Source organism: Hemiscyllium ocellatum, chromosome 16 (assembly GCF_020745735.1).
Source record: "Hemiscyllium ocellatum isolate sHemOce1 chromosome 16, sHemOce1.pat.X.cur, whole genome shotgun sequence".
Lineage (NCBI taxonomy): Eukaryota > Metazoa > Chordata > Chondrichthyes > Orectolobiformes > Hemiscylliidae > Hemiscyllium > Hemiscyllium ocellatum.
Genome location: NC_083416.1, coordinates 42,548,382 through 42,573,259, shown reverse-complemented (window position 1 = coordinate 42,573,259; position 24,878 = coordinate 42,548,382). Strand labels below are relative to the sequence as shown.

The window sequence follows — 24,878 nt, the reverse complement described above, 5'->3', positions numbered from 1 at the left end:
TCATGCCCAAAACATCGATTCTCCTGCTCCTTGGATGCTGCCTGACCTGCGTCTTTCCAGCAACACATTTTCAGCACTGTCAGTCATTTTGAGTCAATCACAGTACTCAACCCAACGATCTGCCCAATCTGAACAAGAGATCCAAATCTGAAATTCACGTAATATTATAAGATTGAGAATTTAGTATGCAGTTTGAAGTTGGTTGGCTGCTTGGCAATGCAAAGTAATGCCAACAGTTTCAGTTCAATTCCCATACTGGCTGAGATTACCGTGAAGGAGTTCTATAGGTTGGGGCATGGCAACCCTCTGGTTAAACTGCTATCTCTGTCAAATGAAAGAGCGGTCCTGTGGTCCAGAAGGGCTACAGTGACTTTAGACCCATCTCTGACAAATAAAAACAAGGTTCATCAGCAAAGTCCTTACAGTTACTTCAAGAGCCAGTCAGCACCTTCTGTCGAATATTATTTTTGTCATTTTTTTTGCATAATATGGCAATTTAGTCAGTTCTGAACTTCTTGGTAAATTTGATACTTTAATCACGGGATGGACTTTGGTGTCCGGCATAGCAAACCATTTACTGGTGGTATTTAACATATAGTACCAAAACACTTGTTCTTGTTGATGCAGATGTTTTGAAGTTTATTAACAGCGCTAACTATTTATATTGCTGCAACATCACAGATTGGACACTTCAGTTTTTTGCTCAGTGATGATATACTTTACACACACGTGACAGAAGGCACCACACTGGCTCCATTTAAGTGGCTGAATGTGAGGTGGTAAGCTTTATACCTAACCATGTCATGTTGTGATGTCCTGTAACTACTTTAGAACTGTCTGGTTTGAAATGTGTGAACTACCATCAAATTCACTTTGTTCAGGTATGCTGAAAGCAAAGTGTAAACAACTATTGCGACAAATCAGCAATACCACTAATACAGTAAAAGGAGCTTGATGGAATAGTCAATTGCCAGAATGTAATTAATCATTTTTGAGATGGAAAGTCGGTGTGGTCTTGCATCATGGTTTTGGAATGAATTTTGTCTGGTAGTAGATCTCTTATTTTGTGGTGGTTGGAATTAATGTTTCACATAACATTGATCAAATGTCCTTTTATTAATGTCAGAAAAATCAAAGAGATGATCCTATCCCCATAGAACCTGTCAAATTACCACTTGTTTGCCTTTGAAGATTACTTTCTTAGAGAATCCTTGTTCTTAATGACTAGAATAGGTATGTTAGCTTGGACCTGTTAGATGCATTTGCAGCCACTGATGATCCCTTTTGAGCTGTTGCTGGTCGTTGTCTGACATAACTTGCTGAACTTGGCTGAACAATGATCAAAATGCTAGTGATCCATGTTAAGACTGTGGTCTTCCAGCTTAGGTTCATTTTAATATTCACATCTAGGTTTAAAGGAATATCTTAGTGAGATTTGAAAGTTGAAAAGTAGTAGAGATGGTCATTTGGGGACCTGGCTTGTATTGTAGATGAAAATATTATCCTTGAAGTTAAGTAGAAGTTGTAGTCATGGAGCAGTATTTGAGATTTTCTCCAGACCCTTGTTTCTAATAGTTCGCAGTTGTATGAAGAGTCAATTTTTTTTTAATATTAGAGTAATTAACCTGAGCTGTTGCAAGGACATTAGAACTGAATACACTTCATTGTCATCCAATAATGAACATACTAAGGCCTTTGAAGATGCCACTATTTCCCAATGTAATGAGTTTGTCGGAATTATAATATTGAAAGATGCATGTACTAGAAAAAGGCACATTTTTTGATCTTGCTGCATATGTTTTTTGAGAAAATCATGAAGGTTTAATACTTTAATCGCAAAACTCTGCGCATGGGAATTTAAGTTGAAGAAACTGAGACTTGAGGTCAGCTTTTGTCTTGCAGAGTAAATATCTTCTGCACATTTTGATAAAAACAAATCATACGGGTTGACTAGTAGATTGAACTGAAGTAATTGATTTGGCTTGTTGATATGTCACTCCATTCTCATGCTAAACAAAAGGCTAAACAGAGGAATCTCGATTATCCGAACAAGATGGGTGGGCACTATTTCATTTGGATAATTGATTTCCTATGAGGCTTGATGTTTTCTGTGAAGTCTGCTCTCCGTCCAGAAGACTAGGGCAGCAGCCCACCATGCGTGAGCCCCTGACCCTCAACTCCGCCTCCACTCCTGCCTGCCCCAGCCCTGTCTGCCCATCCCCAAAATCCTGTCCTGCCCATACTTCATCCGCTCCCAACCCTGTCCACTCATGCTCCCACCCTGTACACCTCCAATACCACCCCCAGGCAACCCGCTCCCTGCCACCGTGGGGCAATCGGACTGTACACCAACAGTAAGACTGCTGCCTTTGTGGGGTAAGTCTCCAAATAGCACACGCGTGCGCACCATTTTTTTTTTAACTGCAACATTTTGACAGGCCCAGTACAAAGTACAATGATGGAGATATTATCTGGCAAGGTAGACTCTGGTGTAGAACTCCAGGGACTGTGTGTGTGTGTGTATGTAGTGGCAGGTTAGTCATCTGGAGACAGCACCTGGGCTGTCTCTGCAGCATTTCAGTGAACCAAGTTCAAAATTTCATCATTGTACCTATAAACAAAAGACGTGATCAGGGTTGAAACAGCTCTTTGACATAATGTTTCCATTGGCACTTCGATCTCCTTCGGATTATCTGATATTCGGGTATTATAGGTTTCTTTGTACTTGATTACCACTAATGGGAAGCTTTATATCATGCTTATATTTAGTTTTTAAGAATTGCTGTATCATGTGATACAATCGCTAGTAGATTGGCAGCAAGCTGATGCATTTGTTAGAATGAGTCCTAACTGATGAATGAAATGGGAATCTGAAAACTCTACCAAAAGGTGTTCTAAGAAGTTAACTGTTCCTGTCTTGTTGGGGGAAGATGTGTGGACCAACATCCAATCCTGACATTGAGGTTGCACAAATACTTGCTCCTTAGAATGTGGAATTAAGCTCTCGGTGATTACATATCTTGTGTAGACATGCATTTTTGTGCATTATTAGGCCATTATTAGATCTAAACACATGCACATTACTGTCTGTCTTAAAAATGTACATAATTGACCATGCATCAATTAGTATGATGCTCGACTTTCTGGATTTTTCATCATGGAATCCAGTTCCAATTTGAATGCGTGCTGCACTTTTTTTGAGGTAAAAACTGAATTGAATGTCATCTTTCGTATGTAATTGTTTTTATCTATGAATGTTCCAAACTTGCATCCTTATTCTAGTAGAACATCAATGGTGACTTCCTTATCTTCTAAAGGACTTTATGGATATAGAGGACATGCCAGTTCTCTAAGCCTTTCAGCTTAACATCATGTCAACTTCACCTGACTGTTGTCAGTGACATGAACTTAAGCATGCAATTGGAAATTTGAGTCAAGCTGCAAGTTGATGTTCTGTAGTCTGAAATATTTTTTCATGATCTTTGTTTTCATAGTTAGAAATACTGAAACTTTATTCTTCCCAACACTTTCATTTCCCAAAATTAGTATGACTCTCTAAATTTGTTCTTTGTCAGTTCCCTGCTGCTCCATAATTTGTTCGAATAGCTGAAGTTCTAGTCTGTGGTTATATATTGCTTTCCATCTTTCTTTTGATTAGTTTATACTCAAAAAAAATCATGCAAAATTCTTTTTTGCGATGTAGTTTCATTGGCTTTTTATTTTGTTACTGCAGCTTTGAGTTGCTGCCCAGTTAAGCAGTCTGTCACTCAAAGGTGAAATTCAGAATCGGTGGCACTCTTCTTATGACCTTTTTTTAAAGTTTTGGTAAAGAAAATGGCAGTTTCAATTGAAATCTAGACATAGGTAAGTTTTTAGTATGAAAATATTTTTACTTTTTGTACTTAATGCAAGGATTGTATCTTTGATCATGGTTCTCCATCACTTCTAAAACACCTATGTTTTTTAATGAAGAGAGCGTACTTGCTGTGCTTCTAAATAGGCCTGTAGCCTTTAGTTTGTGTTGTACTATTATAGTCTTGGTTTGATTTATAACTTGGCTCCAAACTCCAATTTGGTTGGCTGATCAGGAAAAAACTGTTCACAACTGCTGTGTTGCTATTGTCTTTCCAACCTTCAGTGAGCACTTAGGATTGCACCTAGTTTGTGGTACTTTTTCTGATTCTTTAGTTGATTCGGTACAGTTAGGTTTTAAATTTGGGCTTGATTGTGTACTTGCTGACTTGGAAGATCTGGATGTTTAACATAAGCCAAAGGCTCTTTCTACTCCTTTTTGGTGTGAAATAAATAATATTTGCGTTAAGTTTTTACAGTAGATTTGATTATTTGGTTGTCCTTTATAGGATTTCAATGCACGGGAGCCAGCGATCACTTCCCTAGCCCCTCAGATTTCTAGGGGAGACCTGATCAGGTCCTGGAGAGTTATCCACTTTTATGCATTTCAAGGCATCCAGCACCACCATCTCTGTAAAATTTCCTTCCCCCCCCCCCCCCCCCCCCACAAAAAAATAAGATATCACCATCTATTTCCCCACATTCTGTATCTTCCATGTCCATCTTCACAGTAAATACTGATGCAAAATACTCACTTACTATCTCCGGCTACACACGTAGGCTGCCTTGCTAATCTTTGAGGGGCCCTATTCTGTTCCTTGTTACCCTTTTTGTCCTTTAATGTATTTATAAAATCCCTTTAGATTCTCCTTTACTCTTTGCCAAAGCGATCACATGTACCCTCTTTGCCCTCCTGACTTCTTTAAGTATGCTCCTATTGCCTTATACTCTTCTAAGGATTCACTCTATCTCTCCTGTCTATACTTGTGCTTCCTTTATTTTTCTTAAACAAAACCTCAGTTTCTCTAGTTATTCAGCTTTCCTACACCTACCAGCCTTTCCTTTCATCTGAAAAGGAATATGCTGTCTCTGGACCTTGGTTATCTCATTCTTGAATGGTTCCCATTTTCCAGCCGTCCTTTCTTACCTGCAAACAGCTGCCCCCAATCAGATTTTGAAAGTCCTCGCCTAATACCGTCAAAGTTATCCATCCTTCAATTTAGAGCTTCAATGTTTAGATCCAGTCTATCCTTTTCCACTACGATTTTAAAAATAATAGAATTTATAGTCGCTGGCCCCAAAGTGCTCTCGGACTGACACTCCAGACACCCACCCTGCCTTATTTTCTAAGAATAGGTCAAGGTTTGCTCCTTCTCTAGTAGGAACATCCACATACTGAATCAGAAAATTTTCCTGTGCACACTTAACAAATTCCTTTCCATCTAAACCTTCAACACTCTGGCAGTCCATCAGTTTGGTAACTTAAAAACCCCTACCATAACCATCCGGTTATTCTTACTGATAACTGAAATCTCCTTACAAATTTGTTTCTCAATTTCCTGCTGACTATTCGGGTGGATCTCATAAAATCCCAATTAGGTGATCATTCTTTTCTTATTTCTCCGTTCCACCTAAATAACTTCCCTGGATGTATTACCAGGAATATCTTCCTTTCCTAAGTACAGCAGTAACGCTATCCATCATGAAAAACGCCACTCACTCTCTTCTCTTGACCACCCCCCGCCCCCCAAAAAAAACCTTTTCTATCCTTCCTATTGCATTTGTATCCTGGAACGTTAAGCTGCCGGTCCTGTCCATCGCTGAGCCACATTTCTATAATTGCTGTGATATCACAGTCCCATGTTGCTTACCATGCCCTGAGTTCATCTGCCTTCTGTTAGGCCTCTTACATTGAAGTAAATGCAGCTTAATTTATCAGTCCTACTTTGTTCGCTGCTTTGTTCCTGTCTGCCCTGACTGTTTGACCCTCCTTTTCCCGACTGTACCAGTGCCTGATCGCTTTCCTCACAATTTCCTTGGGTTCCTTCCAAGTGTTAAATCCTCCTAAGCAGCTCTAGGAAATCTCCTGCCAGTATATTAATTCCTTCCAGTTCAAGTGCAGTCTGTCCTCCTTGTACAGGTCACGTCTACCCCTAGAAGAGATTTCAATGATCCAAAAAAGTGAATGCTTCTCCCCTGCACCAGCTCCTCAGCCATTCATCTGCTTTGTCCTCCTACTGCTATTTTCACTAGCTCATAATACCAGGAGTAATCCCGATATTACTACCCTCCAGGGTCTGCTTTTTAACTTCCGGCCTAACTTTATATGTTTTCCCTTCAGGACCTAATCATTTTTCCTTCCTATGTCATTAGTTCCAAGGCATATAATGGCTGGTCCCTCTCCCTTTTAAGAACATTCTGTACCCTTTTGTAGATATCCTTGATCCTGGTGCCAGGGAGACCATGTGCCATTCTGATTTTTCGCTGTTGGCTGCAGAAACATCTGTCTGTATCTCTGACTCGAGTCCCCTATCACAATCGATCACTTGGAAACAGACGTACCCCCCCATTACATTACAGCCAGTCTCAATACCAGAAACTTGGCTGTTTATGCTACATTCCCCTGATAGTCTATCATCACCTATATTTTCCTAAACCACATACTTGTTTGAAATGGGGATAGCCACAGAAGAATCCTACACTACCGGTTTACTACCCCTTCTACCTTTCCTCTAATTAACCCATCTACCTGACAGTATCTGCAGCTTTTCTCCCTTCCTATAACTGCCATCCATTATGCCCCTAGCTCTTATAAATTCCTCATTGCCTCTAACTGCTGCTTTAACCGATCCATGCGATCTGATAGGATTCGCAACCAAACACACTTGCTGCAGACAAAATCATCAGTAACATGGAAACTCGCCCTAATCTTCCATATCCAACAGGAAGAGCACATCACTACCATCTTTGTTCCTTCACAATCTACAGATCCAGAAAATTGCACTGTATTTTGATTTAAAACCGTGCTCCAGGCTAACTTAGTACTTATGGTTTATATTTCTAAAATTTTAATCGAGACATCGCAATAAAACATAATCGAGAAACAACCCACTCTATTCACTATTGTAGATTTACAGCAAGATTACACTTAGAATCTATGTAGTCATTTGTTCCTGTGCTGTGAGCGCGCTCTCACAGGTTCCTCCAAGGTCAGCTGTGAATTTTGCATTTTTTTTCCCCTAGAGGCACTCCAATGTCCAGAGATACATGAACTCAAACAGCAAAGGCAGTGACTGTGCAAATGCACAGCTGTGTCAGGTTTCTCTCTCTCTCTCTCCCTCTCTCTCTCTCTCTCTCTCACTGTCCATGTTTTTGCTGTCTTTCTGTGTGTCTGTCTCCTTTGAAATGTGCTGTTGTTTTGATCTTTGTCCCCCAAAGTTCCAAAACAATGCAACAGCTTATAAAACAGTAATTGCTGCTATTGGAGTTCGGGAAATAACTTCCAACACCTAAACTACCTCCAAAAGGAGCTGCTCTTACGGCCATGTTTTTCCATCCTCCATCTTGGATTACCCAGAATCCTTTCATTAAAAATATGTACAATAATAACAGAACATGGACACTATCTTGCATGTCTACCTTTGTTATAGCTTGTTTTATTTAATACTGGATAAGTAAAATAAGTAATGTGATGCACTGTATGAGTTTTATATAACTTAATGTAATTTATTTCAGAATTTGGATTTTGAACTGGTAGTATGTAGGCTTTTGTCTGTGAATGAAGGGGTTTTAATCAAATTGGTTTTTCTGGACCTATGATTTGTGTCAACTGGTATCGGAGAGAAGGCTCTTGAACTTTGTTAGTATTGTGAGAGTTATAAATAAATATTGACAAACATCAGCTAGCTCTCAATATAGAGTCAAGAATTGTTTTAAAAGTTTTGTAATGTAGTTTGCAAAGCTTTTGGGTTTCAGTTCACAAGTTCTTCTTTGAAATTAAATGTAAGAATATAGTAACAAATTACTACAAATGCAGGAATCTATATTGAAAACCAATTTTTGGAGATCATAGCAGGTCAGGCAGCATCCCTGGGGAGAGTAAGCTAACATTGAGTCCAGATGACACTTAACAGCTGAAGTATGGAAGGAAACTTATAAAGGTGGATATGTCCCCAGGACCTGATCAGGTGTACCTTAGGGGAGTGATTGCTGGGCCTCTTGCTGAGATATTTGTTTCATCGATAGTCACAGGTGAGGTGCTGGAAGTCTGGAGGTTGGCTAACGTGGTGCCACTGTTTAAGAAAGGTGGTAAAGACAAGCCAGTGAACTATAGACCAGGAAGCCTGACATCTGTGGTGGGCAAGTTGTTGGGGGGAATCCTGAGGGACAGGGTGTACGTGTATTGGAAAGGCAAGGACTGATTAGGAATAGTTAACATGGCTTTGTGTGTGGAAAATCATGTCTGTCAAACTTGATTGTTACTTCCTCAAACTCAAAGAGGATCGATGAGGGCAGAGCAGTAGATGTGATCTATATGGACTTCAGTAAGGCGTTTGACAAGGTTCCCTGTGGGAGACTGGTTAGCAAGGTTAGGTCTCGCAGAATACAGGGAGAACTCTCCATTTGGATATAGAACTGGCTCAAAGATAGATGAGAGAGGGTGGTGGAGCATTGTTTTTGAGACTGGAGGCCTGTGACCAGTGGAGTGCCACAAGGATTGGTGCTGGGTCCTCTACTTTTTGTCATTTACACAAATGATTGCATAAGAGGTATAGTTAGTAAGTTTGCAGATGACACCAAAATTGGAGCTGTAGTGGACAGGGAAGAAGGATACCTTGGATTGCAGCGGGATCTTGATCAGATGGGCCAATGTGCTGAGAAGTGGCAGATGGAGTTTAATTCAGATAAATGTGAGATGCTGCATTTTGGGAAAGCAAATCTTAGCAGGGCTTATACAGTTAATGTAATGTACTAGGGAGTGTTGTTGAACAAAGAGACCTTGGAGTGCATGTTCATACCTCCCTAGAAAGTGGAGTCGCAGGTAGATAGGATAGTGAAGAAGGCATTTGGTATGCTTTTAGTGGTCAGTGTATTGAGTACAGGAGTTGGGAGGTCATGTTGCGGCTGTACAGGACATTGGTTATGCCACTGTTGGAATATTGCGTGCAACTCTGTTCTCCTTCCTATCGGAAAGATGTTGTGAAACTTGAAAGGGTTCAGAAAAGATTTACAAGGATGTTGCCAGGGTTGGAGGATTTGAGCAATAGGGAGGGTTGAATAGGCTGGGGCTGTTTTCCTGGAGCGTTGGAGGCTGCGGGGTGACCTTAGAGGTTTACAAAATTGAGGAGCATGGATAGGGTAAATAGGCAAAGTCTTTTCCCTGGGGTCAGGGAGTCCAGAACTAGAGAGCATAGGTTTAGGGTGAGGGGAAAGATATAAAAGAGACCTAAGGGGCAACTTTTTTCACGCAGATGGTGGTACGTGTATGGAATGAGCTGCCACAGGAACTGGTGGAGGTTGATGCAATTGCAATATTTAAAAGGCTTTTGGATGGGTATATGAATAGGAAGGGTTTGGAGGGATATGGGCCAGGTGCTGGCAGGTGGGACTTGATTGGGTTGGCTATCTGGTCGGCATGGGTGGGTTGCACCGAAGGGTCTGTTTCCATGCTGTAAATTTCTATGATTCTATGACAGCATTTGTGCTGTACCTCAGGACATGGTGGTGGGCCTAGTGGTGTAGGGTGGTGTTGGGGAAAAAAATATGTTGATAATTCATTGTGAATGTGAGAATAGCAGAATAATCTGGTATGTCTCCTGCCCAGTGGGATGTGGGAAGAGTGGGCATGATAAGCTGAAAGAACGGAAAGAAATAGTTCACAATTTCAAAATGTTGAACTTAATATTAATTCCAGAAGGCTATAAAGTGCCTAGTCTGAAGATGAGATGATGTTCCTCCAGTTTGCACTGTGTTTCACTGGAACACTGCAGCATGCCAAGGACAGACATACTGTCAAAGCATCTTCTCACTTTCACCCTTGACTAACAACTGGGATATCATGGAGATCATAATATGGTACGTTTCAGGTATAAAATATTTTTTGGTAGTGTATAGAGCGTTGCTTAACACAAAGTTTGTTGGAATAAATAATTGGCCAGGATATTTAAATGTCGTTCACGGGTATAAATGTGGATTCCTTTGTTTTTCCTGAAACGTTGATCGGGCTCACTTCAGTTCACCCATGCAAAGGCGCAATAGTTTAAATGCAGCTTTTCTTGCACACACTCTACCAGCTTCCAGAAGCTGGTCTATCACATTTTGGGCAGGGAGCTTTCAAATCTTCATGCTGTATAAGCAGTAACCCAGAAGAGTGTCTAAAAGCAGTTCAAAACAAACAACTTTTCTGACCCAATTAGACTGATCAACACTCTCCTCTGTCACCATTCACTAACTGCCATCTGCTTGAACATGGTTCCATTAAGGCTAGAGAAGATCTAATTCCCAGGTACTGGCCTCGTTAATTGCAAACTTTTGCTATCTATTAAAAACAGACAGCTGTGCTCTTCTCAGAAGTCTGTTAAAACCTTTAAATTGAGGTTCAGCTTGCAAGCTTGGCCCTTCCAAGCAAACTTGCTTGGCCTGTTCTTTTCAATCCAAGCTGTCCAAACATCCATCAGTCCTTTTCAGCTAATAATTCAAAATTAATTCATTTAATTTTTAAATCATTGGTAAGAGTTCTCTCCTCTTTCCACTGTTTGAAATGAGGTTGTAATACATTTGTGGTATAATTTCTAGGACTGTACCTGCTATGTTGTGGGCAGTTTTGTCCTTTGTCAATGTAAGATTGTATTTGCCTTGGAAGGGATGTAGCCAAGTATTGTTAAATTGATTCCAAAAGAATGAGAGATGCTTTGATTTCAATGTTTAAATAAAGGAGTTTTAAACTGTGCTAAGTTTTTCCTGGCTGGAAATTTTAGATCTAAAGGGTCATATTCTATGATAAGGAGTTTAAATTTTGCTACTTTCAAATAATTTTACTCTAGGGCTTATGAAGCTTTCAATCCTGTTTCTCAGTTTCCGTTGGTTAATGTATTCTGGATGGAGATCAATTGATTTATGGATCCTACACAAATTGAGGGATTCCTAAAGAAATGAGGGCTGGAAAGTGAATTTCAGGTAGAAAATCAGCTGAACAGCTTCTAATGGCTGAGTAGCTCGATTTTAGTTTACTCATTACTTTTATTCCTTTGCTGTTATAATCCATGCACTTACAGAATCTGTCCCAAGAATATTTCCTTTATCTTCCTACCACTCCTGTCAACTAATACTAAATCAGTAACTAATGTCATATTCACCAACCTCTGGGAAGGTGGGCATTGGAAATTTAATAAACTGCATTTTATATTGGTTCCTCCATCTCCCAATTCTTACTGATTTTGCTGGGTAATTTTATGGATCATGTTCTTTGCATCCAGGCCTCTGTGGTTTAGATTTGGAATTGCAAGAGGTAAAAACAATGACTGCAGATGCTGGAAACCAGATTCTGGAATAGTGGTGCTGGAAAAGCACAGCAGTTCAGGCAGCATCCGAGGAGCAGGAAAATCGACGTTTTGGGTAAAAGCTCTTCATCAGGAATACAGGCAGAGTGCCTGAAGGGTGGAGAGATAAATGAGAGAAGGGTGGGGAGAAAGTAGCATGGAGTACAATAGGTGAGTGGTGGGGGAAGGGGGGGGTGAAGGTGATAGGTCAGAGAGGAGGGTGGACTGGATAAGTGGGACAGGTAGGACAAGTCATATAGACAGTGAGCTGTAAGATTGGAACTGGGGTGAGTTGGGGGAAGGGTAAATGAGGAAACTGTTGAAGTCCACATTGATGTCTAGGGGTTGAAGTGTTCCAAGGTGGAAGATGAGGTGTTTTTCCTCCAGGTGTCGGGTGGTGAGGGAGCGGCAGTGAAGGAGGCCCAGGACCTCCGTGTCCTCGGCAGAGTGGGAGGCGGAGTTGAAATGTTGGGCCATAAGGACGGTTGGTTGGTTGATTGGTGTAGGTGTCCCAGAGATGTTCCGTAAAGTGCTCTGCTAGAAGGTGTCCAGTTTCCCCGAGACCGCATCGGGAGCAATGGATACAATAAATTACATTGGTGGATGTGCAGGTAAAACTTTGGATGTGGAAGGCTCCTTTGGGGCCTTGGATGGAAGTGAGGGAGGAGGTGTGGGCAAACTGAAATATTTGGCATGGTTTTCATATCCTTTTGTAATGTGTGTATTTTAAAGTTGGCTACTTTGACTTGCTGTATAAATTGATATGTTGCAATGGAGAAATTAAGAGTTGAGAGTGTGGATCTTAATTTTGTAATTTTGGAATGAAAAAAATGCTTCCAACTTAAATACTCCTTTCACTGTGCAGTCATCCTAGTGTAATCTCTTGATTGTATTTTAATGTGAATATTCTGACCTTCAAAGGGAATCACGAAATTTTCATGCTCCTCATGCACTTCTCTTCACAGATAACCTAGTTCCCCCCTCCTGTTCTTCAGAGAGATTTATATTTGAATATTTGATCATTTTGGTCCTGTTAGTACTTCTTTTTCAAATGATCTATTCCCCAGATCTTGAGCAATGATGATTTTTAGTGGTGATGAGCCATCAATTTTTCTCTAAGCAAGGTAAGTTTTCTTCACGAAAGAACTAGCAAGGAAACAAATACAGAAATTATTTGAGAAACTCTGGTCTGGCAGCACTTGTGCTGAATGTGGAGCGGGAAAGAGGAGTGACAGGATTGGCAGTGATGGAGCCCAGGAAGGTAGAGAACAAGAGCTAGGGAGACAAAAAGCTGTTTTTCCTTGCTGGCAACAGTTCTGAATAACTGAACTTGAAGCATTGACTCTGCCTTCTCTCCACAGGTGCTGCTTGATCTACTGATTTTTTTTTCTTCAGCCATTTGATTTGTTTTCTGATTTCTGCAGTTCTTTGTTTGTTCCCTTGCTATAATAAGTGTAAAGTAATTCCAGAAATAAATGTGAATTTCATTAACTTGCTTCAGGACTTGCATTTATCAAGTGCTTCACATGATCATAAGTCATCTTGTAATCACTATAAATTGGGAAATGTAGGGTTACAAATGTATTTATACACAACAAATTCCACAGTGTCACATTTTTCTGGTTAACGATTTGTTAAGCAACACTACTTGTAACAGAGGTTAGGTGGATCCTCTGTTTAATATCTTGAGAGAGGCTCTATACCTTGCTCAGCTACTTCAGTACTTTATAAGTATTGAGCTAGGATTCTGTGTATTAGTTAGTTGAAGTTGTGGTTTAAAGCTCCACAGCATCTGATCTGTGCTAATGATCTCCTGCATTGGGCATCATGTTTTCCCTTTACTTGTCATCCTTTTTATCCACCCGTGGGTGCAAGTTTATTTGGAAGGGTTGTCTGTGTTGGGTTGACTTCACAGTTCAAGTTAATGCTTATTTCAAAATCCTATCATCATGCACTTGTATATTATACCAGACATCAAATATTTTTAATAACATTAGCCTGTTAGTGATGTGGCAATTTGAATTTTGTTTTTTTGGTAAATTTGTAACTGGTTTATGTGGTCTCATTTTATTGATCAGAGCAGGATAAATAGCTCCTAATTGTATCTTTGAATGAGTATATTGAAGCTTTTTTCAAATGCTCCCTATAGGAGTTGAATGATTTGGCCCGTGATCCACCAGCACAGTGTTCAGCAGGTCCAGTTGGTGACGACAGTAAGTACACTTTCTAAGTTGGTAAACGAAATATGAAAGAAATCTTGATACTTTCTACAGCAACACTAATATATGACTGAAGACTTTTTAAAATTCTTTCTGCAGTGTTCCACTGGCAAGCCACAATAATGGGACCGGTGAGTTAGTTACTTCTGTTAACCATAAGGGATGAGTGCGGTCTTAAACACATTGGATTCAAATTAAAATCTCTTTTTCTTTCCAACAGAATGACAGTCCTTACCAGGGTGGTGTATTTTTCTTGACCATTCACTTCCCCACAGATTACCCCTTTAAACCACCTAAGGCAAGTATACTTGTTTGCATCAAGTATCTCGTCAATATAACTCTGCCTTGATATTAAAATAACTTTCATATCTATGCATTTTGCTAGGTTGCATTTACAACAAGAATTTATCATCCAAATATTAACAGTAATGGCAGCATCTGTCTTGATATTCTACGGTCGCAATGGTCTCCGGCGTTAACTATTTCAAAAGGTATTTGTTTAGTTGAAATCTGGTGCTAATCTTAACATGAATGTTTTTCAAGTACTAATCTCCAAGACTCGCCAGCAAACTGTTAAAATGATGTCGAGCTATAAATACTGTAACATTAAGAAACATTCTGCATTGAAATCCTTAATATATTTCATAGCAAAGAGTACAATGCTCGTTTGTCCTAGCAAATAATGAGCTTGTGAAATGTTTCATTGAACAAAAGTGCTATTTGAAAGAATTTATTTCCCTTGCACTTTAACTCTGAGTCACTTCCCGAAGTTGCAACTTGAGAAATATATGTAATATAGTTTGGGGTCAAGTCCATGCTGAATTTTGGATCCTACCAGATTTTCAGGCCTAGTGCTTTTGACCAGGTTTGATAGACATGGCCAGGTCAAGTCAGGTGGGATTGTGAATTGCTCTGAAGACTTGGACAGTGGGCTTAGATTTGCTCGTGAAACCAATAACTAGCCTGCATTGATACCATACCTAACCAAACAAGCTAGTAAGTTATTTGACTAAGCTAATGAGAATTAAAATGTATGCATGGCAGCTTATAAAAGCATCGTTTGTCAGTCACCTGATTTTCGACTAGCTGGAATTGAGACACTAATTGCTGATGTTATCTTCTGAAACCTATCTCAGAACAAAGATAGATGGAAGCATTTGTGGCTGAATGAGTGTAGAAGTATTTTGATTCAGCCATTATAGAGCTGTTACCCGGAGTTGTGTGGTGGCCTGAAAGTGAAATGCATAAAATATAGGTGGTTTTGTTTTTGTTTTGAACTTTAGGAGATGGGAGAGACACTAAATGAATATTTAATGGCAGACTTGACTGGAGAAGGAAACTGGATCTAGAGAATGCAGAGAAATAAACTTTGATATTTTAAAAACTGTTCACATTACAGAAGTGGACATTTGGGAGGTCTTAAAGAATATAAAGGTGGATAAATCACCAGGACCTGATCTAATGTATCCCAGAATGTTGTGGGAAGTAAGGGAGGAAGTTATGGGACTCATTGCAGAAATTTGCATCACTTCACTTGAGTGAGGTGCCTTGATAATTGGAGGGTGGCTAAATTTGTAAGGAGAAATCAGAACAATAGACCTGTGAGTCTGACTTTGGTTATGGATAAATTGTTGGAAGTGATTATAAAAGACAGGATTTATTGATATTTTGTAGGCAGAAATTGATTAGGGATGGTCAGCATGGTTTTGTGTAAGGAAAATCATGTCTCCTCAAATTTGAGTTTTTTGAGGAAGTTACCGAAACGTTTGACAGAGCAGTAGATATTATTTACTTGGATTTTAATAAAACCGTTTTTGATAAGGTTCCGCATGGTAGACTAATAAGTAAAGTCCTCGTTTCTCATTTATATAAATGATTTAATGGGAATAAAGAAGACATAGTTAGTAAGTTCGTGGATGACACCAAAAATGAGCTTCAAGTGGGTCAATGAGCTGAAAATGGCAGATGGAGTTCAGTCTGGATAAATGCAGGGTATTGCACTTTGGCATAACAAACAAGGATAGAACTTGTACAATTAATTGTAAGGCCTTAGGTAGTGTTGTAGAATAATGACCTAGGCGTGCAGGTACATAATGTGTTTGAAGTTTGTGTTACATATGGACAAGATAGTTAAAATGTCTTTTGGCATGCTTGCCTTTGTTGCTCAGTTTTTTTGAGGCTTGGAGTTGAGAAGTCACATTGAGGTTGTACAAGACATTGGCGAGGACTTGTCTGGAATATTGCGTCCAGTTCTTGTCATCCATTTGCAGGAAGGATATTCTCAAGCTGGAGAGAGTTCAAAAATTTGCCAGGTTGTTGCATATGAGCTGTGAAGAAAGGCTGGAGTTTTTTTTCATGAGTAAGGAGGATGAGAGGTGACTTGACAAAATTAAATAATGAGAGGTATAGATAGAATTAATGGTAGTTGTCTTTCCTCTAGGATTGGGGATTTCAAGACTGGAGACATTTAAGGTGAGAGGAGAGAGATTGAAAAAAATGAAGGGAAGTTTTTTACGCAGGTAATTTGTTTGTGGAAAGAACTTCCTGAGGAAGTGGTGGATGCAGGTACAATTACAACATTTAAAAGATATTTGGATAGATACAAGAATAGAAAAGATCTGGAGGGAAAAGGGCTGGGAGCAGGCATTTGCGACTTGTTCAGTTTAGGATTATGTTCGGCATGCCAGCATGGACTGATGGAGATCTGTTTCCATGCTGTATAACTGACACTATGACCTGGTCCATGTTCCATTTTTTTTTAATCAATGTAACCAATAGAGATTAGTTGGATAAATTTATCTCAGGAATTGTCGTCTTGTTTAGAAGTTACATTTACTGGAAGAGTACCGAACTATAATGGCCTGCTTTAAGGCAAAGGCCATGATTAGTTGTAAATGTGGTACCAAATTTGAATTGGTACACTTAGCATTTTGTTGTTAAATACTTTGCGCACAACTATATTATCAGCCAGAAATTTATCCAGATTTTCTCTGCAATTGTTTTTGCGGCATGGTGGGCTGCATGTGGTAAACGTTTCCTTAAACGATTTGTTCAAATATCTTAATGTGCTCATTAATTAACCGCATCCACAGTTCTCAAGATTTTAACATTTGAATCATGACCCACCATCACCTCATCAATTCTGTATCCATTTGAATAATTTAATTTGTCACTTAGTTTTTCATTGTGCCAAATTATTTGGATTGGATGCATGTACTGTAATGTTTTGGTCAGATGCGCCAATGCATAATTTCTAAGCTCAAGGAATGATGCTTTGTAGTCCGGAGTTGTACAATTAAAATGCAGTTGAGTGCTAATATTGTAAAACAGCAACATAAGGAACAGGAATAGGAGTAGGAGGAGTAAGTCATCTGGCTCTTCCACTCTCTGGGTAATGAAATATCTTCTCTTACCAGTGTCTTAAATGACCTACCCTCTCGTTTAGACTCTGACCACTGGTTCTGAACTGCATGTTGATCGGAACATACTTCCTTTGTTTACCACGTCTAGTCCTATTAGAATTTTATAAGTTTCTGAGATTTCTTATTGAAAACAACCAAGATAAGAGGACTCATTACTTTAGACCCCCACAGGTAATAGTACAGCGCAAATTGCAAGCAATGGGTCCAGGCACTTTGTAGTGATGACAGCATAACTCCAGCCAACTCTCATTGCTGGATGTGCTGGTTGTAGGATATGGGCAAGATGACAAAAAGAAATGGTTATATTCTGAAGTTAATGACTTTGCAGCTTAAAGTGCTGTTCGTCATGCTTCAGTTTCAAGTTTCACTAAGGATGGAAGGTTCAGAGACAGAATAGTTGGAGACTTCAAAATGCAGTGACTGAATGTGGACTAAAAAGATGTCTAAGAAAGCCATCATCTGATCTGTTTCATCTCCCAGTGGATGGAGACTGCATCATGCGCAGTGAATGCAGTACAAAAGGATGAAGACTGCAAACCTATTGATAGGTAGACAAGGCTGTCCATGTTCTTCAATAAAAAATTCTATTTCGTGCAACCACTTATTTAAAATGGTTGATCTTAGTGCAGACAGCAAAACAAAATTTCCACATGTTTCAGCAATGTTGTTTTATTGTGAGGGAAATTGAATGCAAGCAAAAGGAGGTAATGTTTCAGTATGCCAGGTATTGGGGAGACCTCATCCAAAGTACTTTGATATATTGGTCACTGTATTTGTGTAAAGATGTGAAGGTTTACTAGACTAATACCTGGAAAGAGCAGATTGCCTTGTATAAGGGAAGTTTCTAGACAGGTTTAACCCGTGGCATGTGGAGTTCAGAAGAATCAAAGATGACTTGATAGAATTATACAAGCGCCTCTTGGGTGCATTTGGGTAGGGTGATTCTTCTTGAGGGAGAGTAAAGCACTAGGGGTCCATAGAATCTCAACAGGGAAGCGAGCCATTTGGCCCATCGTGTTGACACTGATCCTATGAAGAGCATCCCACCCCTCTACTCTATCCCATGGCTAATCTATCTAATCTGCACATCTTTGAATTGAGGGAGGAAACTGGAGCACCTGGAGGAAACCCATGCAGACAGGAGAATGTGCAAACTGCATGCAGTCACCCAAGGGTGGAATCTCCCCTGTGTCCCTGGTGCTGTGAGGCAGCAGTGCTGACCATTAAGCCACTGTGCTGCCCCTCCTAGAATATTTCCTAATTTGTCTAAATTGAGTGGTATTCCTATTTTAATGTTAAATATTGTTTTTGGAATTCCCTTCCTTTTTAAAAGGCAGTTGAACAGAATCTTGAAATATTTTAGTCAGATTCTTGGTTACCAGAGGGATGAATGATATTGAGAGTATGTTGAGACTGGAATCAGATCAGCCATGATCTTATTGAATGGCATGGAGACTTGAAGTGCTGAGTGGCCAACTCTTGCTCCTTGTTCCCAGTAATATCTTTTCACACAATTTCAATTCCAAATAATTTTCCAATCTCAATTCTGCATTTTTACTTTATCCTTCAATTTATCTTCCTTGGGTCTGTACAAACAATGTTAAGATTTCCTTCTGTGTCCACTGGTATGAACCTTTCAAAATTCTGATCTCCATTTTTTTTCAATTCTAGCAACAGTACCTTTCTACCCAGTTTGTCCTGTTGTAGAAACTGTACAGATTAAACGACTTCTTAGGTGACTGGTTCCCTTCAACTAAACTCCATTCTCAAGCTAGACTGAATTGTTCTCCCTTCTGAACTGAACTTCTGATCCTTCTGTTTTGAGGTCAAGCTAAGCCCAATTGCTTTCTGTTTTAAAACTCAGCAGTATAAATATTCTATTCATTAACATGACAGAGGATCATGTCTGCATAACTGCAGTGAGTATTTTCATGGAATTTATGGACTTGTCATCTTTCCAAGTAGCTTGTCGAATGAAATATTACTTCCTCAGAATTGACCTACAACCATCTATCTGCATTTTTGAAATCCAAGTGCAAAAACATTTCTGATTATCCACCTTTTTATCATTGTCCACATTACCCCTATTTATGATGCCCTGGTTCATTTTATGCTTTATATATCCTTGCACCTTCAGTAGTCTGTGCAATCCCGTATCCATCTATCTTGCACCCCATTTAAAGTTGCATCATTTGGCATGTATTTTCTCTCGTGATGAGAAGACTTATCTAACTTCAAAATTTTCTATACTTTCAACTTTGTCATATGCAAATTTTGGAATTGTAATGCATTAACAATTCCAATAAATCATTATCAAAAGTGACAATGTCCCAAGTACTAAATATTGGGAAACAGTGACTCAGCACGTCTTAACAACTTTGTATCCATAATCCTATTTTCCCCACTGGCTTCAAGTTTGCTGACAAGCTAAATAGTTGGAACTAATCAAATTCCCTTGATGATCTATTCCCATGTTTCATGTGTTGTCTTTCCCCAACTTGTAGATCAAGAAATGCAGTCATATTTTTCCATACATAATTTGTCTTGAATGAATGTTTTTGATTAATAATGAAGATCCATGCACATCCAAGTAGCTGACCGTTTCCTCCAGAATTTTGTTTATTTAACTTTGCTACTTTTGTCAGATTTTTCATTCAACCGTTTTTTTTGCTTTAGTGTGGTATTATATTTTCACCTCCCCAGTCTTTTGGCATTGTCCTTGTACATAAGAAGAAGAACTTGACATTTTGGTCAACATTTCTAAAAAAAAATCTGTCCTTTGTTTTCTTCTGCAACTTTGGCGCATCCAGACCAGATGAATTATCTATTTGCAGTAATGCCCTTTCTTCCTAATGCCAACTCTAATTAATTTTTTTTTCTCTTCACTAACCTGGCAACTCTTCATTTAACAAGGCTTTTGCTGCTCTTTCCCTTGGAAAACACCAATGCAAGATACTCCACTGAGTACCTTGACCATGTCATTTGCTGTCACCGATACAAGTACATTGCCTACTTAATCAGGCTCACTGCTCTTTGTAAGAATTTTCTTTTTACTGAACAGATCCGTAGAAACTCTTCAGCAATTATATAGTGGAGTCTTGGTTTTACTGTCTCTGTGCTGATGTTATTTCCTTTTCTCAGATGTGCGCTGTACTTATCAGCCTTATTTGTTCTTCCTTGTATTATCAAAGCTGCTATCTGAAATGCCCTTTTTTCTATTGCTTCCTATTTTCTAATTCTTACTGTCCAAAGAGTAAGACTTTGCTCCACTTTGCATTCCTATGAGGGAGAAATAGATCTGGAAGGTATCGAAAACAAACCATTACTACTTTAAAGGTTGTACATTGATATGTTCAATTTCTGCATGTCTTTTGGCTCCATTTTACCCATGCCACATCCACTTCAATTCAATCAACCCCCTCCTCTAGTTAACAAGCCAAATCTAAATTTTAAAAAAAATTGTGAATTGCCAAGCTTTGGTACAAAATTGCAGTTCTCAAACTGAGGAAAAATACAGCAAATTAAACTCAGGAAGATTGTTAGATATTTTAGGAGATGATGCAGTTCATTGCAGAGAAATGTGAAAGGTAACATTTAAGGAGTGAAAGAAATTTCATCCTAAAATGCAAAACTTGGATGTTTTCTGGGATTTTTGAGCATGGCGATTTTAAATACAGTATTGAAATGAGTGAATTGTCACAGTTGAGTTTGCATTTGCTGGGAAACAAAATCCAGTTCTTTCACATACAAATCAGGGAGTGACCGTGTGCAGCAGTTGAAATGCCATTCTTGAAAGATGAGAACACTAGAAAGGGGTAAGTTGATAACTTGTTAGACTTGATTTGGACCTTGATGACTGAGATTTAAGTTGCAAATTTTAAATTAATTTCTGATAGATTTTGGATCTTTGAATGCTCAGGCTGTGACCTATGGTTTCCAAATTGGTGACAAAATGACCTAAAGAGGATTTTAACAGGGTGGTTAGATTTAAATATAGATATTGAGGCAAGGCTATATAACATGTTCAAAGGAGCTAGTTCCACTTTCAGAATGTCTTGTAAAAGATTGCAGAACTGGAATTAAAATCTCAATTGCCGCAACTAAGCTAGCAGAGCCATAGTAAAGTAAATGACCTTCAATTTCTGTAACTTCACTGTTTGTTTGTGGAATTTGGAATAGCTGAATTGTGTAGTACCAGCAGTAGCATATATTATATGTTCAAAACTCTGGAACTTGGGCATGTGGTTCTTCCATAAGATGGGTTATGGGATTAAATATTTGTTGTACCATTCAGTTTAGGTTTTTACTTCCAGATTTCCTCTTGAGGTTCATCATACTTTAATCTTTTCTTTAATAAAAATGAAATGCCATGTTGATTTGTTCACTAACTATCCTTTGCAGTGATAAATAATGCACAAATGAAAATGAATTTCAAACTGGTACCATATATTTTAAGGTATTATCAGTTGCAATGTATTTCTAAGACTGGATGCAAACGTATACACTATTCAAACATTTTAATAAATTTAAGGATTTAAAATTATGCTGTATATAGTAAAGGCAAGTCAAATAGTAGAATTCACATCACAATTTAACTTCAATGTTTTTTTTCCAGTTCTTTTGTCCATTTGTTCACTGTTATGTGATCCAAATCCAGATGATCCCCTAGTGCCTGAGATTGCACGTATCTATAAAACAGATAGAGAAAAGTGAGTATTATGTTTCAGGTAGTTAAATTTAAAGATATTAATTAAGTCAAGTACCTTGCCTTACTAACCCTGAATAGGAAATACTTTGAAGAAACCATGTTCTGAGCAAAATGTGTTGTGGAACTCTGTAATGAGACTGACCATAAGTATTTCCAGAAGAGCCTTGATTATCTGAATATCAATTATCTGAATTTTGGATTATCCGAAGATGATCTCAAGATCCCGATAAAAACATTACATCAGGTGTTTCCAACACTGATCTCGTCTTTTGTTTACAGTGATTAAAAATGAACTCTCATTACTGAAATGCTGTCAAGAACAGTTCTGGACATCGATGGGAGCCTAGACACTGTCTCCAAATGACTGATCGTCTGCACTTCCTCTCTTCCCCACCCTTTCCCTGGAGTTCTACACAGGGATATGCCCTAAACCCCCCTTCCTCAGATAATCTTTCCAACGTTGTGTCCCGTACAGGGCAAAGGTGGAACTTGTCAAAAAGGCTGCGTGTGTGTGCTATTTTTGAGTCAACCCCAATGGCAGCAGCAGTCTTACTGTTGGTGTCCAGTCTGGTTGTCCCGCAGGGTTCTGGTTCAGTTGGAAGGCAGGGACTTGCACGAGGTGTGTTGCTGTCTGGTCTCCTGAAACAGGGAGTGGACTTGGCAAGTGTTCGCTGTGTCAATCCCATTGAATTGTTGGTGGGGGGGAAGCGGAGGCAAAGCTTCAGCAATGTTGCCGCTCCCTTACGCACGTGTCTGCTCCGAAACAAAACGAGACTCAGAGGGAACAAGGCAGGCAGAGTGAGGAAAAAGGAAACTTCAGAAAACTCTGAGCCCCGTTGAATCAATTAACCGAATAATCAATTATCCGAACGAAATAGTGCCCAACTATCTCATTCAGATAACTAGGTTCTTCTGTAATTATGCTTGTAAATGATGGAAATAGTTTTGTTTCTGTAGATTTCATTTGATTTACTCATTTGATTTTTACATTGACGTACTACTGACATTTACCCAAATTTCTAATTCTACAGTGGTTATTCCTGCCTTGTTTAAAATGTTGCATGCTGAAATTGGCCGATAAACCTTTTTTATTTAAATAAAAGTTGAAGTAGTGCTTTAATGTTTAGTTTTTGTTTTGCCGATTTGTCTCATGGCTGCGAACAAGTTAGCCCCAAATGTGTAATTGTATTCTGACCTGTTTTAGATCTCTTCCTTCCTGCTTTATTGTACCAAATTTACACCTGAATATTTCTGATTAGAACGCTAAATTAGTTATGAGGGTGTGTGCAACTACAAATTATCTCATTTGGTAATGTATGCAGTTTTAAATCTGGCTAAGGCTTTATTATTCAAATTGCAAAGTAAGTGTCCTTCAGTTTCTATGATTTTGCTGTTTATGACAGTTGGCATCGCTGAGTTGTGCAGTACCAACAGTAGCACATAATATAAATTCAAAACTTGAGCACATCACTGTTCCACAAATGGGATTAAATATTTAATATGGGATTTACCAGGTTTAATATTAAAAAAATTTATTTTAACTATTAATGTTAAAAATTTGATGTTTGATTAAAACTTTGCAGAAATATGGAGGAGGAGGAATTATTTGCCCCATTATGCCTGTTCTTTGAATGGGCTCACTTTGTTAGCTGATTCTGACTTAAAAGTTTAAAGCGAAATTGCTGAAGATTTTGATATACTTAACACTTTTTTTTTCCCTTTACTTTGTAGGTACAACAAAATAGCTCGGGAATGGACTCAGAAGTATGCAATGTGATTACATTAAAATGTTGACGAACCTCTTATACAGCTGGGGGAACTTGCAAAACAAATTTCTTTGGTTTCCATTTGACTGCTTTCTTTGAGCCCACGCCTCTTCCCCTGTGCACATGTTCACCTGATCCAGCAGTGCTGCGTTGTATTGTGTACATATTTGGAACAGCTGATAGAAATGCCCCTTTCTCAATTGTTTGAAATTCAGACTACTTACAAAGCGAGTGTTAATTGTCCAGTTCTTCAATCATAACATTTGTGAGACTAAAAGCATTCCTAGTCATTGTAACAAGATGGTTTAAAAAATTCAGGGTTTAAGTGCTTCCGGGGGTGGGAACTTTTCCTTTTATAAGATGTATGTTGGAATTCTTTTAAACTCATAATGGTTATGAATAATAGAATGAAGAACTTTAATTTGTTTAATGTTTTGCAATTTTTATGCTGAAGAATGCAAATCTACATTCTAGTTAAACGTTGGAATGGAAAGTTGAAAGCATACTTGTGTCCTATAAAATTGAACAGCCATTTGAATCATCACCCATCACAGTTAAATGGATTGGAGCTATTAGTTAGCCAGTCATTCAATTTTCAATACCTTTTTTGGGTTTATATTTGGCTTACAGTGAATGAGTAGCTAATAGCTCTAATTTTTTTTTGTTTTGTTAACTAATCTTAGAAGTCTCATCTGGATGTAAGGGTAAAAATTCATGACAGAACTTGTGTATATTTAATGACCCAAAGGCTCTACTGGAGCTTGTATGTTCAAAATGATTAATCTGTGTAATAAACTGATTACTAAAGTCATTAAGTATTTCTGTGAACAGGATAAAAGGCACATTGAACACTGCCATCTTCAGTAACTGATTAGAGTGCTAGTACTTGAGTTCAAGCAATAACCATGTGGCAACTAAGATCATAATCTGCAGTTGTTTTAATGATAGCATTCTGTTGTGCAGTGACTAACTTGCTAGAGTTCTCGTATTGAGTCTGGTAGTTACATGGTAGAGATTTACGTCTCAACTGCTAAAACTGTATCTTGTCCATTTTTACAAAAATGGGCACCTGACCTCCGAAAGTCCCTTTTTTTTTCCCCTTAGAAACCTGCATAGGATTTGATAAACTTGCAATACCTGTCATAGTATAGCAATCGTGTGCGATTGCACAAATCTTGCAGCATTGCAACAAATCCATTAAATATTCTGTTTTATGTAAAATTATCCTCTGGATTTAGAGGTTGCCTGTTGCCACATGGCACCCTGAACCTATGGTGCATTAGATATGCTATAACTGAAGTCATTGTCGTCGTACCCCCCCCCCCCGCCCCCAAGATTTAAAAGTTGATCTTTTTTTGTGTATTTATTGAGGA

At 38.8% G+C, this 24,878-nt stretch overlaps 1 protein-coding gene across 1 annotated transcript in view; it reads left to right on the top strand.

Moving 5' to 3' along the window:
* Window positions 1–24,316, top strand: part of ube2d2 (ubiquitin-conjugating enzyme E2D 2 (UBC4/5 homolog, yeast)) — a 46,636-nt gene extending 22,320 nt beyond the window's left edge. Inside the window, exons 2-7 of the mRNA XM_060837158.1 lie at window positions 13,540–13,603; window positions 13,709–13,740; window positions 13,830–13,907; window positions 13,995–14,100; window positions 21,647–21,740; window positions 23,471–24,316. Coding sequence (XP_060693141.1) covers window positions 13,540–13,603; window positions 13,709–13,740; window positions 13,830–13,907; window positions 13,995–14,100; window positions 21,647–21,740; window positions 23,471–23,516 — 420 coding nt within the window. The 3' untranslated portion in view covers window positions 23,517–24,316. The remainder of the gene's footprint in view (window positions 1–13,539; window positions 13,604–13,708; window positions 13,741–13,829; window positions 13,908–13,994; window positions 14,101–21,646; window positions 21,741–23,470) is intronic.
* The last annotated feature ends 562 nt before the right edge of the window (window positions 24,317–24,878 follow it).